Raw genomic sequence first — 23065 nt, forward strand, 5'->3', positions numbered from 1 at the left:
ACTGATACCTTTTAACAGTGAGATTTCTCTGATGCTTTGGAAGCTCTCTGTGGACCATGGCTTTTGCAGTAGGATGCAACTAAGAAAATGTCTGGAAAGACTTACTAGAACAGCTGACCTTTATTTGGGGTTAATCAGAAACACTTTAAATGATGGCAGGTGTGTATTGACTCCTGAGGAAAGAACAAACAGAGAGCGCACAGGCCTAGTGTATTATCATAAAAAATGTTTAATAAGAAATAAAGTAGGTGTTGTACTCACAAACGACAATAAAGTCGTTTGTGAGTACAACACCTACTTTATTTCTGTGCCTGTGCGCCCTCTGCTTGTTCTTTCCTCATTCAGTATATTTGGATTTCCCTGGTCAACTGAGAGCAGCAAGGTGTACATGTTCCAGGACATTCTTAATGTGGTTGTAGCCTGCATCGAGTCCATCCCCAAGCGCAGGAGCATTTGTGTTTGCTGGTTCTGTGTATTGACTCCTATTTAACATGATTTTGAATGTGACTGCTTAATTCTGAACACAGCTACATCCCCAGTTATAAGAGGCTTATGCAACCACATTATTTTAGTTTTTTATGTTTACTCCTCCCCCCCAAAAGATTTCAGTTTGTTTTACAATTGAGTTGTACAGTTTATAGGTCACATTTAAGGTGGAAAAAGTTCTGAAATTATTTATCTTTGTCTAATTTTTTTACATCACAGAAACCTTGACATTTTTTTAGTTGTGTGTGTGGACTTTTTATATCCACTGTGCATACAACAATTTATTTATTAAAAAAAAACAAAAACTCAGGTTTAAAACGGTCTATGAAATGTACGTACAGATGTACCTCTGTTTACGAACGCCTCGGTTAACGTAATTTTCAGTTTATGAATTAAAATCCATTGAAAATAATGCCTCGGTTTACAAGTGTTTTACAAATTTTTCTCACAATACGAAATATATGTTGGTGTTGATTTTTAAATGCAATTGCTGGCTTTTTTTTTTCTACATTATAGCTCACAGAATTAGCTGTCACTTTCCTGGAGCTAAAGGATACTTTGTTCCTTTTATCTCAGGAAACAAACTAAAAGGAAACATTTAGTTTGTTTCTGCTCAGTACAAACCACATTATGAATCCGATCTTCTCCATAGCAAGGGATCAGACAGTGGAAATAATTGCTTGTAAAGCCCGGAGTATGGAGAAAGTGAACCGCCCATCAGGATTCCATTAGGCTTTGTTTCCTCCAGCTGTGTAGGGAGCTGCTCTAGATGTTTTGCAGCAGTCACATGACAAGAGTGCAGACTGCAGTGTTTGACATACGCCAGGTCAACAGGATGAGTCCCTGTAGGTCTGCGAGATGTGATCACTGACATATGACACAGCAAATATCGCTGATGTGAAGTGGAGGAGTGGTGTTTTTCTCCGGTGGAGCTGTGATTGCTTCCTTGCTGTCTAGTGGAACGTGTGCTTCTTTGGTCTGGGGATCTTCACTGATCCGGGGATTGCATCTACCTCTGTTCCCTGACTACATCCTGAACTCCATCTCTGCCACAGTGCATGCACCCCTGGTCAGTGTGTATGGGCACCTGAAGTCATCTTTACTGGGACTTTTTTTGGCTTGGGGTTTTTTTCCCCTTTTTTTGACGTACTTATAAATTTTATTTATTATTTTTTTATTCATTCCATGTTTGTCACTATTATAGCGCTGCACTTTATATTTATATTCATGTGAGGAATTTTTTTGGTTGTCCTATGTGTTTCAGCTGCTTGTCCACCCAAAGCGCTCACTTTTTCCTTTGATTAAAAGGAAACATTGTTTCTTGTAACTTGGGGAAATAAACTAAAAGGAAGCTTTTTTCTTTTAGCTAGGGGGAGAGTGAGAGCTCATTCTCTGAGCTATAGTGAAAAAAAAAAAGCAGGTAATTAAATTTAAAAACCGGCACTGACCTATAGTGACAGAGACCTTTTTTAACTTTTTTCTGACCTCCAGAATGGATTATTTGGTTTTCAATGCATTCCTATGGGAAACCGCGTTTCGGTTTACAAATTTTTCGCAATATGAAATGTCCCGGAGAACGCATTAAATTCGTAAACCGAGGTACACCTGTATTGGTCAATTAGATTCTTCTTTTATTTGTAACTTGTACTAGAAAACTTGGGATCTGATTGCTTGTTAGAAGCAACACAAAGGGGTGTATTTAACTCCTTGTCGCCGACGGAACACTAATATGCGGCCTCTCAGTTACTGGCCACTCACGGAAAGCTCACGATCGCTACTTGCAACCTGGAGGTTTTCGATCATGTGGCTGCCGTGACAGCCAATAATGGCATGACCCTAAACCCCGCCCCACCTCCCAGCTTCAGAAACCCCTTAAAGGACTAGGAGACACCAGGTTTTAAGTGGTGAAAAAAATTTACAAAGCAATTCATCTTGCAAAACTGCACGTACTTTCATTCTGTGCCAGTGTCAGTGCCAGTGCCAGCAAAATTAAAAGTTAATACTTTTTACTATGATCATCAACTACAACTAAAAGCCATAAACCAGTTTTTTCCTGATTCATGCTATTCTTATGAAGAATAAGGAACCTTTACACAGACTAAATGTACAGGAAGTTTCACAGGATGAATAAATGCATTTTTTTAAAATATAAAGACACTCCAACACTTTCAGGGGTCTTTTTTTATCAAAGATTCAAAGGATATTTTTACTTAAGATTCGCTCAAAATTCTTTTGTAAATACTCACTCTATGTATTAAGGCATATTATTGGAAATTCACCCAAGATTCTGTGAAAATGACATCCCTTGTTATTAGACACCATGGGGTTTATTTACTAAAGCTGGAGAGTCCAAAATCAGACTCCCTTCTGCATAGAAACCAATCAGCTTCTAACCTCAGCTTGTTCAATGAAGCTTTGGCAATGAAACCTGGAAGCTGATTGGTTTCTATGCAGAAGGGAGTCTGATTTTGGACTCTCCAGCTTTAGTAAATAAACCCCATCTGTCCTATACCGGAAAAACTATCATGTAATTGTTACCTCCCCTGCACATCTGCCTGGCATTGCCTCAACTTACTTTTAACTAAAATTCACTTTCTTAAGTGGTCAGACTAATGCATTTCATACTAAAAATTCAATATTTCGCTACAGAGAGTTTTTAATGCATTATCTACTAATATTTACCTTATGGGTTCCAGTGAAGTCCAAATATATCCCACAGCTTCTAATCCAGCAGCAGCTCAGAGGAGCAAAAAATATGGGTCTTTCCTCAATAAGAAGCCCTCATTTGAACTAGTTTCTTGCCAAGAATTGAAAGTGTTATTAAACCCAAAAGAAAACATTTATTTTATTGTAGCTTACCAATTCTTAGATGTGGTGGCTGCATTAGTTTTCCTTATCAGACTTTCTTTCCTTTATAACAACTGGTGATCTAGCCAGTAAAGCTAAATAAAGCCAGCCATAAATGGTTCGAATCTTGACTGGTTCAGCAAGGAACGGCCGAGATTCGAACCATCTATGCGCAGGCTGATTAAACCCAATTTGACCGTTATACGACTTGTGTACAACCAGCCAGTCAGATTTTTCATGCAATTATTGTCAGAAGCTATAGCTACTATCAATAATCACTGTGTTCTCCAGGCTGGGACGGCTACCCCCCCCCCCCCCCACCAGGAGAATGAACAACTGCGCAGGTGGGATTCCCCCATCATCACTGACTGTGTTGATGAACAAATCAAGCAGTTTTCTTTCCTGCAACCTGTGGCAGCAGAAAAAGAAAATCGCATCATCTATCTATGAAATGCTGTTCTGCAGATGTACTTGGATATACCTTAGATGTATTTGGACAATTTAAAAAAATCTATATTATTGTAGATGGTTCTCCAGGAAAATTTACAAAGCTCAGATAGGACTATTCATCTCTATTGTAATAGTTAGTTTAGACAGATAAGAGGGAGCTCAGAACAAATCCACTGCTGACTGTATTAACTAGAGTAGTCAAGACTCTTTGGAATATAACTCCTTGCTCCCTCTGTTGGAAAGAAGCCACATTCTTAAACAATGTATGATATAAATAGACATCAAGAAAGTATAAATTATTTTTAATTACATTTTGAAATAAAAGTTACATTGTAGGCTTATGTAGGTGGGATGCACGGTGTGCATTCCACACATTAGCTATTTAGATATTATTCACTGGCATTTGTATTTGTACTTAGTATTGAGGTTAGATGGCTGAAACAAATAATTTAACACTGGCAGGGGTGCTTTCAATAGTCAGCTTTTATTCGTTTATGTAAAACCTTTATCCCAAGGATGTAACTGCTTAAAAAGTGTGAGCCGGAGTTTGGCTTCAATCTGTTAGTGTATTTAAATCTGCTAGTGCATCTAACACTCCCCTCCCTCTAGACTGACCATGTTGCTGTTGAAATGTTTCTCCTTCATCCAGTGTAGTGTAGGCACCCTTATACAGGAGGTGTGTTACTGGCCAGATCATCAAGTGAACACAGAGGGGGGAAAAGCCTAAAAAAGAAAACGAATGCAGCCACTACATCTAATGATTGATAAGCTGCAATGTATTACATTTTTGGTTTTGGGTTTAATACTGCTTTAAACTACATAGTTATTGGGATATTAAATCAGCCAGGCAACTAGCATTATCAGAAGGAGATATAAAAATGGCAACTTCCATGTTTGCTTCCGTTAACCCCCAAGAGACCTAATTGTAGATATACTGTCTTAGTTATTGAAGTTGATAAAGGGTGAGAATAGTGAAATTGGGTTTAAAATGTGAGAGCCACTGACACAGAACAAGCCTGCAAATCAGCATTTATGCCTCCATTGGCTCCATACTTACCACACGGGGGAATTAAAAGACAGCCTGGAAACTTGCAGGTTGTAATTATTATTGGCAATCTCTTATTTATGTCATGACGGGTTCTCTTTAAAACTAGAAAATTATTTATGTGACATGGCCAGTGTCACAAATAATACAACTAAACAGTTTAAGTAAAAAATAATGAGTAAGAATAAAAGGAAAAGCCTTAAACTCTATTGTTATTATAAGATATTTGCCAGCTGGCACTCCTGTTAAGGAAGATTAGTACTGCATTAGCTCACAGCAGTGGCCCAAATATGCTCACAGAACACAAAATAAGACTGATTAAATAAATAAAAATTAAAAATGTTCTCTGTGAGATACAATTACATATCACCAGTATGTAGTAACAGAACAGTCATGCAGAGGCACAATTAACACAAAAAATTGGGAAAAACACTTGTTTTGTAAATTGTATTCAAGAAAATCATAGTCATATCTTGGCTACATAAACATGCTATCTGTTTACTAAAGTACTATAATACGATGTTATCGAGTTATTTCACTAAACGGCTTTAAAGCAGCAGTAAACCGCACTTTAAAAAATAAATGAATAAAGTTTTCCCTTGCAAGGTAATGTCCTAATGTGCTAGTACTAGCACATCATGAAGGACTTATCGTAAAACAAATCCCTCCAGCAGCACGTTGTCAACGCTGCAGAGGCTTCCATCTTCACCTGGTCTTCCTTACGGGTTCTCAAGCTCCAACCATCTGCCTGGCCGAGCCACAATGACACCACTCCCGGTACAGTGCTCTGACGGAATGGCACAGCTATGCCGTTCCTTCAGAGTGCATGTTCGGCTGTAAAAAGGAGCGAATATCTCCTAAACTGTGCACATGTAGGAGATATTCATTTTACCTACAGGTGAGCTTTATTCTAAGTTTACCTGGAGGTAAAAATAGAAATCCTGAATCTACTACCACTTTAAGGGATAACTGCACTTTTAAAAACACATTTGATTTGTAACTACGTACAGTATATTCTGGGATACTAAGCTACTTTATAAAAAATAACCTTGTACGTCTGCCCTTTATTCCCTGTACTTTGAGAACTGTCATTGCAGGCCAAAGTCAGTGTAAGCATTGCTTTGTTTAACCACTTGCCTACAGGGCACTTATACCCCCTTCCTGCCCAGGCCAATTTCCAGCTTTCAGCACTGTTGCACTTTGAATGACAATTGTGTGGTCATGCAACACTGTACCCATATGAAATTTTTATCATTTTTTTTGTGACAGATAGAGCTTTATTTTGGTGGTATTTAATCACCTCTGGGTTTTTTTTTTATTAAACAAACCAAAACCACTGAAAATTTTGAAAAAAAACGTTTTTTCTTAGTTTTTGTTATAAAATTTTGTAAATAAGTGATTTTTCACCTTCACTGATGTGCGCTAATGAGGCTGCAGTAACGGGCACTGCTGGACACTGATAGATGGCACTGATGGGCACTGATAAGGAGGCACTGGTAGGTGGCACTGATGGGCATTGACAGGCATCACTGATGGGCACTGAAAGGCAGCACTCATATATGGTACTAATAGGCAGCACTGATGGGCACTGATAGGCAGCACTGATGCATACTGATAGGCGGCACTGACTGGCACTGATAGGTGGCACTGACTGGCATTGATAGGTGGCAGTTACTGGCACTGACGGGTGACACTGAAAGGCAGCTCAGATGGTCACTGATATGTGGCATTGATGTGCACTGGTAGGCACTGATATGTGGCATTGATGTGGCACTGATGGGCACTGGCAGGTGGCATGGATGAGCACTGACAGCTGGCACTGATGGGCACTAACAGATGGCACTACTGGGGCTACACAGATCATCAGGGCACACTGATCATCAGTGCCCTGATGATCAGTGCACATGTCCCCTCTGAGGGATGCCGATTACCGGCTCTGCTCTCCTCTCGAGCTGTCAGCGTGACGGCTCATGAGGAGAGAAATGCCGATAACCGGCACTTCCCTATTTACATGTGATCAGCTGTGATTGGACACAGCTGATCACATAACCAAGCCGACAACTTCGGCTCTTTCCGTTGATCGGTGATCCGCTGTGTCCGAGGGACACAGAGCACCACCGATCGCCACATGCGTGGTTAGAATGGGACGACGTCAGTTAGAATGGGACGAAACAAGTCCTCCTGTCTATCTGCAATCTTTTGTTTCTCTACATCCCTTGAAAGTCCAGAATTTAAGTCGAAGAGATGGCTCCCTCCCCTGCACACAGTTAACAAGAGCTGAGGCTGTCAATCTGCTGGAGCTCCCTCCCCTTTCACCAATTTTCTCTTGGTGTCAGGAAAAATTGTCAGAAGTGATTCATGCTGATAGCAGAGGAATGAAGCAGCAGATAGAAATGACACTTAGTGCTCTTAATTAAGATAAGTACATACTATAGAGGGATGTGCATTGCTTATATTTCATGTCTAAGTCTAAGGATTACAACCACTTTAATTTCTGATGTGAATTTTGAAATAAAATGAGTTCCTGAAGCATGGATTATATACCCAATAATTATTATGCCAGAGGTGGTGCAAAATGATGTGGGTGACATTTTGAAGTGAAATTGAACCATCTACTGTAAGTAGTCACCTGAAGCATATTATGCCCCCTACCTTTTGTATTTATCCTTTTATCACTCCCTCCAGCCATACATCAAACTGTATAATGTGCTTATTAAGTATGCTATATTCTAAAAAAATATGTGGAAATTTTAGAAGAAAATCAATCCTAAAAAACATTATACTATATCTACTTGGCTATTTTTACATTTCTATCACAGCATGTAAAACTTATTTTGTAAGATTCCCATCTGGTGGGGTTTTAAGGACAACCATGTATTTACAAAAAATCATAGAAGATTAAAAAAAAACACAAATTTTTATTGCAAACATTAGAATCTGACACATATAAAACCGACCTACGTTAAGAATCGTGTTCAAGACAAGTAATATGTGTAATAAAATTCATGTTTTTTTAATCTGCTTTGATTTTTTGTACACATTTGGTTACCCTTAAAATCCCAAATTAGACTTATTTTATGCATGATCTTAAGCCATGCAAAAATACAATGTTTCTATACCAATGATATCCAACTTAAACGGGCCCAAAGCCCTTTAACTAAAAAAATATGGTTAATAAAATCTAATAAGAATTAACTACAAATTATAATTTGCAAATGTCTCCTTTTATAAAAACACAAGAGTTATATTTCTGGTACAAAGCCTTTTTTATTTGGCACTTGAGGAAAAAAATAAATGCAAATGTGAAAAGCTTACAGCCAAATGTTTACAAAAAAAGGTTTTTTTTTAACTTGTTTTTAGGTTTAATACTTGTATTTCAAATAGTTAGAATGAATTATAATGAAAAGGCTATAATACAACATTTGGCTGTAAACTGTGCTGGAGCTGTCAGCGTCAGGTGACCTGTATCCTGCACTGGTAAGCGAACCAACTGACACCATCACCATAGGGAGTCACCTGACACCACCTCCACTATAGGGCTTCACCTGACACCACCACCACCATTGTGATCCATGCATTGTGACTGGTAGGCCTGAAAGAGGTAGTAGAAGGAAAAGGGAATGCAGCTTGCAGTTTAATTTTTTCTTATGTGGGAAGGGGGGGTGCAAGTAGCTTGTCTTGCCTAGGGCACAAAATACTACACAAAATACCGTGTGCTCTGGACTTTAAACCCAAAGTGAAAACCTCAAGACTGTCATGCATGTGCAAATGCACGTTTTCTTGAAATTATTAGCATTTTTTTTTAAGAATAGTCGATAAAGCATATTCCGTACAAATATAGTGTTTAAACTTAATATACTTTCTTTCTTAGGTGCATGTCTAAGGGTAAGTGATTTGTTCAATGTAAATGCCATCAATACAACATGGTATTTTTTACATCAAGGTCAGTTTGAGCCAATTGCCACCTAAGCCAAATTAATCTGACAGAAGTCAAGAAAGCTAACCCAGTGACTAAATTTGTAGTTGGCACCATTATGCAGGTAAAGGCCATTTCCTTCGGCTCCCTATCACTAGCATAAAAGCAAAATATGAATAATTGATGTACTCTACAGCATCTAGGACATCTTGTTTGGGTAATTAAAAAGTTCTTGTCTAATTAAAAGCAAAATAGTTGTTTTTGATAAAAGTAGCAATTAAAAAAAATCACTTGATACAACCTGTTAAAAATATAAAAAAAAAAGTATTACAGCAGTTACAAAAAGCTCCTACTGCATCATAGGAACATAGTTTTATTTCCTCGACCAAGCCTGCCCAGTTCTGACCTGCAAAGGAGGGTGTATAGCCCCATACAGGTCCTAATTTCAATTCCTCAGCATGTGTAGACCCCATGAAAACTAGGTGTTCAGTCCCAGTGCATGGGGCTCTGGTGTTTAGCTGCAGGCGAAGGGCACAGGTGTTCCATCCAGCCCCACTCTGGCAGCCTGACAAACTCTATGAGAGGCTGACAGCTGCTGTGGCTTAACGGTGCACCTAGCAGTATGAATGCTTCTTATGTGCCAGGAACAAATGCCCAGAACATAGATTTCTTGAGTTCTGTGCATTGTCCCCGAGCACATACTGCCATAAATGTTCATATGCTAGGTGCACCATCAAGCCCTGTCCAGTCGCAGCAGTTTTAAGCCTACTACACTATATTTACAGTAAAATGAACTAAGTGTGGCTGTCATAAACACTCTATTCTGTTAGAATGGAAACTACTTTGGTTGTATCTGTACTGATTTGGGGAAATGCTAGGTACTCATTATCTATGGTAATAGCAGAAAAAAAATATTTAGTTCATTATATAGACTGTGGTCGGCAACCTTTTCCATATTATGTGTTCATTTACAAGCATTAGACACAGGTGTGCCGGTGAACAGGTGGTAGCTCTAAATGTTCAATTTTTGTATTAATAGCTACTGTATACTACTAATGTCAAGTTTAACCTATTATGTATACACCAGGGCTTGAAATTTTGCTTTGAATCTAGGAGCCAGCTAAAAATGTTAGGAGCCAGTTTTTCTGTAGCGTAGCGTGGGTTGTCAGCGCCCAGGACTTCACATGATGCGATTTGCCACATGACAATCAAAACTGCACGTATTATGTGCCATTGAAAATAATGGCACCTGAACCTCCGTTTTGCGATCACAGTGATTCTGCTGCAATCCCAAAATGCCCAGTTGTGAATGGAGCTGTTCTGGTTCACACATATGTGATTCTGGACGTGTTTTGAAACTCATAAATTTGCATGACAGGCTATATATTTTGTGTTCCTATTGAGGTGGTTCACACAGATGCGATCCACACGCATTGTGTTTTGAGTGCCATTATGAAAAGGGTCCTATGTAAGTTTGTAGCGGTGTATTCTAGACTCGCAAGTGATAGAGTAGAGTGGCATGTGGAGATAAGTGTTTTGTGATTGACAGGAGTTTTCACATTGAAGTCTATTGGGAGGCACTGCGCACTGAAGTCTATTGGGGAAACGTTTTCCCATTGAAGTCTATGGGAGAAGTTTTCCCATTCAAGTCTATGGGGTGCGATTTCCCATTCGAGTCTATGGGAGGCAAGGTGTAAACCCAGGTGCAATTTCTAGTCGCCATGGCAACATGGCACCTGGGATTTATCGAGCCCTAGTATCCACACATGTTCATATTTATCGTTAATGTGTACTGAACAAGTGAACTGTAGTTCCAGTTTCATTTAGATCCCTGTCCCTTTGTTTCACAGCTTAGTTGTGGGCTGTAGAATGTTAATTTCAGCTGCACAGGTGCTGAATTATCTGTTGTCAGCTTTGAGAGGGACTTAACACTGTCTTCAAGTGTGAAAAAAATCTATTCCCACACATTGTACATGTGAATCCAAATGCTGACATTAATGCATCCATTAATGGCCCCCTTTTTCAAAAATAGCAATCTGTCTGGTAAACTCACAATACAGACTAGACAATATTTGACAAACTTTACTACAGTCATGTCGTAATGAGAAATATCAAATATTTTTGAAGATATGGAACTGTCGATTTTGCAGTTAACACTGAAAACGGACTACTGTATTTGTGCTGTAGGTTGCTGACCCTTGATATAGACTAAATGTGAATATGCTGCAAGATTTCACCAATTTTACTCATAACAGTGTAAAAAGCTTTTAGCTTCTTCACATCCAGAACATTCAGGAGACTTCTGGTGAAAGCCAAATGAAGAGGAGAATGTGAAGAAACTCAAAATAGCTTGTAGGCACTTCTCTTGCAGCTGGCCCTGTAGATTTCCAGTAAGAGCTTTAATATGTGGCCAGGAAAAGAGAAGTCTAGGCTGGTCTGTTCAGCTTGCTATCAACACTTCAAACTCTTTAAAACGTTAAATTTAAAACTAATCCTATGATTCTAATGAAGCCGTACATTAGAAATTCCCAGGCAGAGGATGTTGAGGCACATTACACCATTGCAATGTGTTGTTTGTGACCACACACACATTACATGATTTGGTGTAATGTTACGTCATTGATTCTGAATGGCACCCTAATGCACCTCGCCAACAGATGTGCATTGTGGTACATTTCTCCAAATGATACATGTATCTGTTTGGTGCACTAGGCAGTCTATTCAAATGAATGAGATGCCTTAATGCAATGCATGTTAACATAAGACATAACATGAAGTAGCTTGCATACATTAACACACTGCAATAGTTTGAAAGGGGCCTAAGAAAATGTCAGGTTCATCCCCATGAGTTTTCTACATAGGCAAAGTAATTCAGGAAGGAGAGCTAGACTGCCTATGTTCATATTACCAATGCTCGTACTAAGAAAATCTTCTAACACTGGTATTTTATTTTTAAAAAATAGCTGTAATAGATGCAACACTTACCACTCTTTATTGGCTGTCTATTTGAAAAAGTCAAGGGAGATATCAAAAATCTTGTTTCAGCTACAGGGACCCAGTGGTGAAGAACACGGATAGTCCAGATGCCTGGCCTAAGAGGCAAGTTCAGGGGTGGTTTATAATGAGTAAATTCTGCTGTGGATTCAATTAAAATGTCATATGTAGCAGCAATGATGTTTACAGGATCAATCCACACCACAGTGACTGTAATATTGGGTCCTTTTCCCCACTTCTGCATTGCAGTTGGCTCATCCATAGGCCCCATGATACCTCCAAAATTACGGAATATTCTTTCTTTGGCATCCCACTCAGTTCCTGCCTAAAAAACAAAAAGTGGTAAAATTAAATTAATTTCTTAAGATGAAAAGCAGATAAGTAGATAAATATTACGGTACAGACATTTTTAAAAAATAAACATAAGTTAAACTACAGCCAGCATTTGAAAAGCTGTTGTAGTCCATCCATAAGATAGGAAATATAACTTTTGTATGCCTTTTTTTTTATACCAAATGATTGAACATACCAATTTTCAACTACAGAACAACAGAAATGTTTTGTATTTTTGTTGAATGTGTTTAATAAATAATATCAGCAAAAATCTGGAGTTTCCTTGTATATGGAAACATAAGCTAGTATTATGAATCTAAAGTGGTGCTAAAAGCAGGTGGTTTTTTACCTTCTGGGTTCAGCTCCCCCCTCAGTCCCCCTTATACATACCTGAGCCCCATCTCAATCCAGAGATGTGCATGAAAGCTGTGGCTCTCCCGGGTCTCTCTCTCCTCAATGGTTCACACAGCAGTGGGAGCCATTGGCTGCTGCTTTCAATAACAGCCAGTGAGCCAATGAGGAGAGAACAAGGGACAGGGCTGAGCCACGCTCTGTGGATGAATGGACAATGTCCATTCACAGGAGCATGGTTTGGAAACAAGCCTGTTCAAATGCCCCCATAGCAAGAGGCTTGCTATTGGGGGCACTCAGCAGGGGGGAGGATCCAGGACCCAAAACCATTGCACAGAGCAGGTAAGTATAACATGTTTGTTATTTTTTTTTTAAATTACAAACTTTAGAATCACTTTAATACTAGGGAAGCGTAGGTCACGTATACAGTCTGAATAGCATCTTAGGAGCTTTTTTGGCTTTCACTATGAAAATATCTGAAAGACATAAATTATTTGACCATATCCACCAATCTGAATATGTCTTTCATGTTCCTAGTTTAAGAAAATGAAAGAGTTGGTGCTATGGATGCCATTACATTGTTCGGTTAAACACTCTGGTAGGTGCAACTTCAAGACTCTTCAAAAATAATATGGTATTTCATCCACTCTATGTGCATTGAGGTGGGCAGCTAATTCTAAATGGAGAGCTCATTGGCTGCTTTTAGATCCGCTCACCTCATTTTTAATGCCTTCACTGCATAGTGAAGCCTTATACCACAGAAGTAACCCCTCTGCAGGTTACACTAATAAGAACACATATGCTCAAAACACTAGCTTGTGTTGAATCTCTGCTATAAACCAGCACTTTGGATGGCTAGCTGGCCGCAGAAGTTTTTCACATACAGTATATCCACAGGAAAAAGGGAAAGACTAAATACCACTTAGTTTTGATTTGTAAGGCAATAGAAATACAGTATATGAATATATTTTTCAGAGTATTAATACCGTTCTCTTATAAAACTGCTTGCAGGTATGGCAATTGCATGGTCACATACTTGACAACCACCTTGATTCTGCAGATTAGAGCACAGATACAACAAATCTGGGTGGGATTTTTTTTTATCCAGACTTTATTTTATCATTCACAGGTGCTAGTAAAATACAATACACACTATATGTTAAAACCATGTACTGTAGTAACATGTTTTGATTTATTTGACCTTGTCAATCACCAGTTCACAGAACTCCCAGAGAGAAATTCCTACAATATTCTTTTCATGATTGAAACTTAATAATAGATGGTAAGAATAATAGAAAAATAAGAGCATAGCATGTAAACACCCGTAGTCCCCATTGTATACTATATTGTGAGGACTATGTATCTTTAGATGCAAGCTGTCATTAGATTAGTTGTGATACGATTTAACCTTGACTAGCATTGATTAAACACTCAGCATAGTCAATAGAGGTCATCATGTACAGTAGAATACATTAAACTGTCTGTACCACAATGTCTCTGTCTGGTCGTTTTCAAATTCTAATACTTTCTTGCACTTGAATCTTTATTTACTGATACTCTTATGTGATTCAATAAACTTACAAATATAATGACTTTTGTAAAAGGGCACAAACTATAGGAAACAAGTTTTATTCAGAAGAAGGCTTCATTCCTATTATATCGGACCAAACTATTGTTGATGGATTGGAGCAGGAGCTGGACATCTGTAATTTTCTACCTTGTGAATGAAAGGTGAGTTGGTTTATTAAAAGTTCATCTGTATGCCAGAAGAGGAGTGACAAACATTACAGAAGTAATTATAGGAGAGCAATCACTACAAGAAAACATTGCTCCCAACTGCCCTGTTCATAGATGCCACTCTCCTCCCCCTTGTAAATGTATTCAGTATCTTCCTAATATATTCTAAGACTGCTTAGAACGTTATCGTATTGTCCTCATTCCTTCAACAGATTTTAAAACACTAGTATAAAAGTGGTAAAGTTTACTAAAATAATATCAACCATGTTACATTTAAATTCCTTATTCCAAAACCACAGTGAAATGTAATTGGTCTGCGCAGCATAACTATAAAAAAAGTATACTCAACAAATGATGCCTTTTAAGGTAAATTTTTTTTATGACAACCAAGTGCGTGTAATATGTGTATAACCTTGTCAGCTGCTATAAAATAATCAATTACAGTGCCGTGCCACACTTATAATAATAGTACAAAATACACTCCAACAAAAATGTGTATGCTATGCTGTGAATGCTATTATAAATCCAAATATGCACAGTTCATCATATGTGAAGAACTTCAATTGTGTCCTTATATTCTAATTCAGTGTCATTCAGTATTCTTGAATCAACTGTCACCATCAACTGCTCTTGCATCAACAAAAAAGTGAGCACCCTCCACCAGTTGTGCTCTAACCTGAGATCAGAGAACCTTGCTGAATAGTATGATCAATATGAGCTGTTGTCCCTCAGGGACCAAGTGGGATGCTACTAGACCGCAGGTTCCTCCAATAACACTTACACCACTTCACTTCTCCTTATGATTTCCAAACCATGTGCTCTCATGTGAAGTAAAGGCCAGCCATCCATATATGAGAAAGAAAATCACTAATACATATTGCTTATTTGTTTAAAAACACTCTTATTTTATTCCCCAATCCTCCAAAAATTACACTCATATTAAAAAAAGTGCTTGAATATAATGGGTTTTGGCCAATGTTATTTTTTTTTTACTATCAAATGTTTGACCTTTTATATCTTTTTCTTTACTTTTAGGAAGTCTTTATTATGCAGCCATTTAATACACACTGATTTTGTAACATTTTATTTGCATAGTATGGCTATGGGCTGTGAGTACTGCTTTACCGTTTGCTCACTGCCTCTGTCCAACTTAACATTCTGGTCCATATCTGCTAGCAGAGAGGAGGGGGTGTCCCTCCTCTGAACCATTTAGCCATGTATATTTAAGATGATCTGTTTTTCATGTCTTTTCTAACAAAGGCTATTCTAGTTCTTCAAATCACAGCAGCAAATCACTCTGCAGAAAACTTACAGGTGCTGCCTTGACCATATCACATACTGGTTTGCAAGTGATACATATGAAAAATGTAAATCCATTTTAAGTCATATTTACCTTCCTAGAAGAGGTAATAGTGTTTACATTACTTTTAGTTATAAACACATTAAATAGAGAAAAAAATACATAGTATATAAATCAAGATACATTCCATTGTATATACAAAATATAAAGTTTTCCAAAGGAACACTTTCCACTAAGCATCATTTAAAGTAGTCACACAATAAATGCCTCTGTGTAATTTGCACTGTTTAGCAACAAAACCCCAATAATAAATAAACCAACCACCAGTGTCAATTGCCGAGGATTACTTTGCCAGCACAGATGTAGCATGAATCCCATTGACTTCCAGTGATCTCCAACATCTCCAAGATACGACCGTTCCTAACCCCGGAAACCACTAAGCCAGGCATGTCCAAAGTCCGGCCCGCGGGCCATTTACAGCCCGGGGGTCGGTTTAATACGGCCCTCCAACAGCCCTCCCTGCTCTGTGTAATGTGGCCCTCCCACAGCCCTCCCTTCTATGGCAGACAGTCTTCTGCTTGAGAGCAGAGGCAGTGCGCATGCCTGACTGTGGCGCGTTCTCCCTGGTCTGTGTAAATGCGGCTGTCGCACGGCCCTCCCTTCTGTGGCAGACAGTCTTCTGCTTGAGAGCAGTGCGCATGCATGACTGCGCCGCGCTGGGAGCGACAGAGGGCGGTGACGTCAGGGCTGGGCTTCCAGCGTGAAGTGTGTTTCTCTTCCCCTCCCGGCTGCCGAGCAGAGACTTCAGCTCCAGCTACCTTTTTCACCCTTCACATTAGCGCAGGTAAGTTTTTTTTAAATTTATTTTCAATACATTGTGAAAACTCAGCTGTCAGTTGATCTTAATGTTATGAAATGAAAAGTATGTCGTTTGCAATTAACTTGGCATAAAATAGTTTATTTGCATTTAATTGTAATGGTTCAAAGAATGTTCGGAAAAATGTTCGGCCCTCCACCATGTTCACTTCATCCAATCTGGCCCTTTTTGAAAAAAGTTTGGACACCCCTGCACTAAGCAACTTATTCACTCCCTTGTCATATCACGTCTCGACTACTGTAACTCTCTCCTCATTGGCCTACCTCATTGTAGACTATCCCCCCTCCAGTCTATCATGAACGCTGCTGCCAGACTCATCCACCTCACTAACCTTTCCGTATCCACCTCCCCTCTCTGCCAATCCCTCCAGTGGCTCCCAGGTGCCCAACGGATAAAATTCAAAACCCTAACAATGACATATAAAGCCATCCACAACACTGCCCCAACTTACATAACCGATCTTATCTCTAAATATCACCCAAACCGTACAGTCCGCTCCTCGCAAGACATCTTACTTTCTAGCTCCCTTATCTCCTCCTTCCATGCTCGTCTCCAAGACTTCTCCAGGGCTTCACCCATCCTCTGGAACTCCCCAATCTATCAGATTATCACCTACTCTACTTGCCTTTCGGCGATCACTGAAAACCTTTCTCTTCAGGGAAGCCTGTCCCGCCCTCTGCTAATTCTGGAATCCTCTACTCTTCCAACTACTCCATCCCCCACAGTGACTACCTACTGTACCATTCACCCCGCCCTCCTAGATTGTAAGCTCCAAGGAGCAGGGCCCTCAAATCCCTCTTGTATCGAACTGTATTGTTACAGTATTGTCTCCCACTATAATGTAAAGCGCTAAGCAAACCATTGGCGCTATATAAATTTTGTATAATAATAATCTCAAAGCAGGTTGGCCACAGTTAAAGTTAATTTCCATACAACCTTCAGGCAGGGTTCTCACAAAGCTATATTCTCCCCTAAATGTGTTTATCAATTATTCAGAAGTCTCTAAAGCTGGCCATACACTAATCAAAATGCATCTGGTTCAGCAAGGACTAACCACATTTTGATCAATTTGTGGTCGTCCCTGTTTGACAGAAGTGGGTTGTTTGATTGATATCTGTCAAATGAACAACAAAACTTTTATTTGTCAGTGGCTGCAGTCAATCAGCTGTGTATTCTGACAGTGGCGAGTTCCGCTGTCATAATACAATATCCTGGAAGGGGGGATTTCTCTAATACACCCCACGGGCTGACAAAAAAAAAAAAGAAACAACAACAATGTATGGGCGGCTAAAGTTCCACATTTCCTAAGGAACAGCCCATTTCTTCCAGAACCAGGACTGCATCAACACATTAGTATTAGACATTTTTATGGCACTGCTCAGCTTGATTTTTAAACAAATGCTTCTTGATACTTACAGTATATAACTTTTTTTTTGAATAACAATTAAATGTGTTTTCATGGGCAAGGTTTTCTATTTTTCTATTATCTCCCTAGTACTTAGACACCATAACATCTACAAATTATTAATGCATATGCACTAGATCCCACTCTGTAATAACCTTTGTGGGGTTGTGATCATGTCACATCTTCAGATTCCAGATGTTGCTATTACTACATGTAACTGCATTTGTACACAGATACACATTGTTTACTGCCTGTGGTCATACATAATACCCACTGTCTACTTCTGAATTAATAAATATATGAATAAATATAATAACAATATATTCAGCTGTCACTAAATATGCAAAAATACAATTGAACAAATAAAAGATCTGTGTCTGTGGTGGAAAACATGGCTTATAAACAAGGATTTTATAAGATGGTCATATTAAATATGACCTGAAATTTTAGTAGTATATTTAACAAGAATAAATAAGTCAACTATCAGTTTATTCTTAAATATATAAAAGTGTTTCTACCAAGAATCAAAGCAAAACCAAAGAGAAGCAGCTGCCAATAATCTTCAAAATGGTAGAAAATCTTTCTTAAATTCATTAAAGCTGGACAGAAGTAGGTTGTTCCAAGTATCCTGGAAAGCTTGCCCATTTCCACTGCAGGCTGAAGATTATGGCTTCTCTACATGCTTCTGTCTCTGTAAGTAATCCTGGACTGGCTTGATGATGTTGTGTTATGAGGTTGTGATCTGGATTCTGTGGGGGCTTTACCATCTTTTACATAATTCCTTGTTCTTTTCAATGCAGATAATTTTTGATTATTGTTGTCCCTGTGTTTGGGGCTCATTGTCATGCAGCAAATAATCTGCCAGTACTTCTCAACAGTGGGAGTGTCATTCATTTTTACCTGATAACCAACTCCATTTGCAGAAAAACAAACACATACAGAAGCTTTGCATTGGCCTTCAGCAATGCACAACATTATCTAGAGAAACATTATAAAATTCAAATTATTTTTTTTAAATAATTAAAATATAATAAGTACATGAAACGTCATCCTGATACATATTACAGTTACTGTTATTGAGACTCTTCCACTCAGGGACCCATCACTAAAAAAAGAATATCATTGATTGTAACTACTCAGTGCACATCCTTGTGGTTATCCAATGGTCAGGCTGCATTGGGTACTCAGTGCATAAATGATAAAGTCTACTTCTTTAGGAGGACAGCAGAGTAGTAATAATTATTTTCACAGTATAAAAAAAGAATATCAGCATAGTTACAAATATTTATGCCATATGTGCATGCAAGAATCCAGTCAATCAGAACCCAGCAAAGAAACTACAAGTGCTCTCAGGGGTACCTAAACGAAGTCTGGTTTTGTCCCATACATCTCAGAGATGTATAGCAGCTCTCACTGAAAAATAAGACTTACTTCTGCATTGCAACCAATCAGTTGATTGGAAGCTGATTTTTTTCTATGGATAAGTGAGCCTGATTTTGCACGCTCCAGCTTTAGTAAGTAAATCCCATGGTGTCCAATTTGTTAATGCAGATAATATCTGACCAATATATGTAGGTAACAAAAACTATTATGGATAGTCTTTATATTAGAATGGTGACTCTAACCAGCACCATTTTTCAGGGGTAGCTGGTCCAAAGCATCCTATGCATGTTCCCAAAGCATCCATATAAACCCTACTCATACAGTGAGTCAGTGTTCCCACTAGAGGTTATGTCTGCCACTCACCTTTCACGAGAGTGACACAATAATAAAAAGGTCCCTAACTCCTTCCTGCACCTGCCTTAGTCCCCCACAGAAACTTGGATTTTGTCTCAATGGCTACCAGGATACCAACACTTTAAGCGATGAAAGCTGAAATGTATCCTGTTGTTACAACAAGTTAGTATCTAAACATACCTGTAGTTTGTGCTATTATTTACAGAATGTAAATTGTATATTTAGCAAACAAATAATATGTATTGTCACTTGCAACTCCACTGAAAGGAATGATTTTCAGATTTCCTAGAACCAGGCTTTATATGTAATGGTTTGTAGATGAGCCACTTATGGAACCTCAGTGCAGTTACAGTTGCAGCAAGTAACCATGTTGTCCCTGAAGTGGATGTGTCAAAAGCAGAAAAAATGGGCCTCATAGTTTGTTGTATATGGGGCTGCATAGCGGCAGACCAATCAGAAGGTGGCCTGGTCTAATGAATCACATTTTCTCTTACAGCATGTATATTGCCAGGTGCATGTGCACAACTTACCTGGAGAAGAGATGGCACCAGGATGCAGAACAGGATGAAGGCAAGCCAGCAGAGGCAGTGTGATGTTTTGGGCAATGTTCTGCTGGAAAACCTTGGGTCCTGTCATTCATGTAGATGTTACTTTGAAATGTACCACCTACTCAAACATTGTTGCTGACCAAGTACACCCCTTCAGGGAAATAGCATTCCCTAATGTCAGTGGCCACAATGGAAAAATGTTACAATATTGGTTTGAGGAACACAACAACGAGTTTGAGGAGTTCATTTTCCCTTCAAATTCACCAGATCTCAATCCAATTGAGCAACTGTGGGATGTGCTGGATAAACAAGTCCAATCCATGGAGGCCCCACCTCACAACTTACAGGACTTAAAGGATCTGCTACTAGGGCCCTCCGTTTCCTCTTGTACCAAATTGTATTGGAACTGTAATGTTTACCTTCATTGTGTAAAGCGCTGCACAAACTGTTGGCGCTATAGAAGTCCTGTATAATAATAATATTTAATAATACTGATGGCTTGGTGCCAGATACCACAGCATACCTTAAGGGGTCTGGTGGTGTCCATGCCTCAATGGGTCAGGGCTCTTTTGTTGACAAAAGTGGCTGTTTTAGCAGCAAAAGGGTGGCCTATTAAATATTAGATGGGTGGCCATACAGTAATGATTGATTGGTGTATACTGTGTGCATACAGTATATTGTACACTATAGATAGAAAATATTTTTTTAAACATATACAAATACTGATAAGCTTGTTTATATGAAACTGATCCTTATTACGTATTTCCTAAAAGTGTTGAAAAGACTACACATTCCTTTATAAAGAACCCCATAGAGTTAAACCCAATGAAAAATACATAAAGTGCAAGACTAAATATACTGGAAAGTTAACAAATATTTTATTGTATATCACTGTATAGCAAAGCCTACTGGAGGTAAAGTAAGTGAAACAATAACAAATAGCTCAAAGGGAAAAAAAAGTGAAAAAATTATAGCTGTGATAACTTATCACTTCAGGGAATTAAAAGTCAACTAGCAGACACTTTGATAAACAGCACTAACAAAGCATTAATCTCCTTAATGGGACATTAATGTCTGGGATTTGCCACACATACCAAAAGCCTGAGTTCTACATTGGTCTTTCTTAATTGCCCAATCACGATTACCATTTGTTATGCTGGCCACATTGATAGAAAAAGAATGTGCCCAATTAATTTCAGGCTAGTACAGAATACTAAATACTTACGTTGTATTATGACTTTGTACCCTGAGTTTCAGTTTTATGTACTAATATCTAAATGAGGTACTGAATGATTTTTGACTTGGATTTGAGAATTGTAAAGGAATTAAAGATAATCTCTAGCCAAACTAGCTAAAGTAGATATAACTCTAATCACTAAAATCTCACCAAATCACTAAAATTTCACACACGCTTAACAAGTTATTTTAACCACTTGCCCTCCTGAGTATTTACCTGTCCAGGCAATTTTTTGCATTACGGCGCTGTGTTACTTTAACTGACAATTGTGCAGTCATGCAACGCTGCACCCAAATAAAAAGTACATCCTTTCTTCCCACGAATTTAACTTTCTTTCAGTGGTATTTGATCACCCGTGCGTTTTTAATTTTTTGTACTATAAAAAAAAAAGACCGACAATTTTGAGAAAAATACATTATTTTTTACTTTTTGCTATTAAACAAGTCCAGACAAAAAAAATAAAAAAAATCAAATTTTGTCATAAATTTAGGCCAAAATGTATTCTGCTACATGTCTTTGCTAGCAATTTATTTTACTAGTAATGGTGGCGATCAGTGACTTATAGTGGGACTGAGGGACTGCAGCGGGCACTCTGACACTGGGGGGAACTGACTTGGTGTCACTGACATCCCCAGTGACACCAATACAGTGATCAGTGCTAAAAAAAAGCACTGACACTGTACTAATGGCACTGGGCAGGAAGGGGTTAACATGAGGGGCGATCAAAGGGTTAACTGTGCGCTGGGAATGTTTTACTGGGGGGTGGCATGTTGGTGCTTCACTGTAAGCACAATGCTCTGGATGGCCATCCAAAGCAGTGTGCATGAGCTGACAGGGAGCAGAACTGTTTTGTTTGCAAACAGTTCTCCTCCCCGTCAGAGACTGCACAGCCATCCAGAGCAGTGTGCCCGAGCAGACAGGGAGGCGGACTGTTAGCAAACAAAGCAGCCCTCCTCTCCGTCGGAGATCCTCAGTAATCACTGGGCGCCAGAGGGTAGTCACCGGCTGGGACCTGGTGATTGACAGCCACGAACGGCAGCACGGGTAGGGCATGCGCCCCCTACCTGGAAATACAAAAACACCTATATATATGTGATTTTGCGCACCCCTGCTACCCTGTAGCAGTATTTCTGCTATAGGGAGGCGGGGAAGCGGTTAATTTCAAAAAGTGTTTTCAATCTTTTTAAATATGCAGTTTTCATTAAAAGGATAACTGGTGATCCTGGCTGAAGGTCTTTGTTCCAACACTTTCTGTTGTTGAGTGACAAATGTCTCCCAATTCTGCTCCAGCAATACCACACAGTCACACATACTCCGATAAAGATTTCAAGAGTCTTTGCACACATTGTGTAGAAATGATCAACCCTGACCACTAAAAGGAAGCCAAAACCAAGCAATGATGCAGCTAATAATGAGGTGAATGTATGTGGACAGGAACCTTCTGCATTTTTCATTAGTTCCTTTCCAGTGTCTATACATTTGTCCTGGTTTTCTTTATAGTACACTTTGCCCTTGTGGTGACCAGCATGTCCCCAAACACTTGATGATCATACAAGTGGTGTCCTAAGGGGCTGTGGTCTTAGGGGCTGCACACTGGCTGGGAGTGCTGCAGCTGCCTGAAATTTCTTTGTGTTGTATAGTGCTGCACAGCAATTTCTTCCACTGCAGAGTCATACAATACAAAGAAATATCAGGCAGCCACAGCCACAGTGGGACCACTGTTCCAGTGACAGCGGGAGAGTGGAAGTCTCCTTCCCTGCTTGTATGACAATCTGTTCTCCTGCTGCTCGTCTATGCAGTTT

General features: G+C 39.0%; 1 protein-coding gene across 1 annotated transcript in view; it reads right to left on the bottom strand.

Annotated features, from left to right (window-relative positions):
- XYLT1 (xylosyltransferase 1) overlaps positions 1 to 23065 on the bottom strand; it is a 468857-nt gene that overhangs the window by 16664 nt on the left and 429128 nt on the right. Inside the window, exon 10 of the mRNA XM_089679075.1 lies at positions 11730 to 12063. Within this exon, the coding sequence (XP_089535201.1) occupies positions 11730 to 12063 (334 nt within the window). The remainder of the gene's footprint in view (positions 1 to 11729; positions 12064 to 23065) is intronic.

Source organism: Staurois parvus, unplaced genomic scaffold, assembly GCF_062004578.1.
Source record: "Staurois parvus isolate SC_StPar_1 unplaced genomic scaffold, SC_StPar_1.0 ptg000217l, whole genome shotgun sequence".
NCBI classification, from domain to species: domain Eukaryota; kingdom Metazoa; phylum Chordata; class Amphibia; order Anura; family Ranidae; genus Staurois; species Staurois parvus.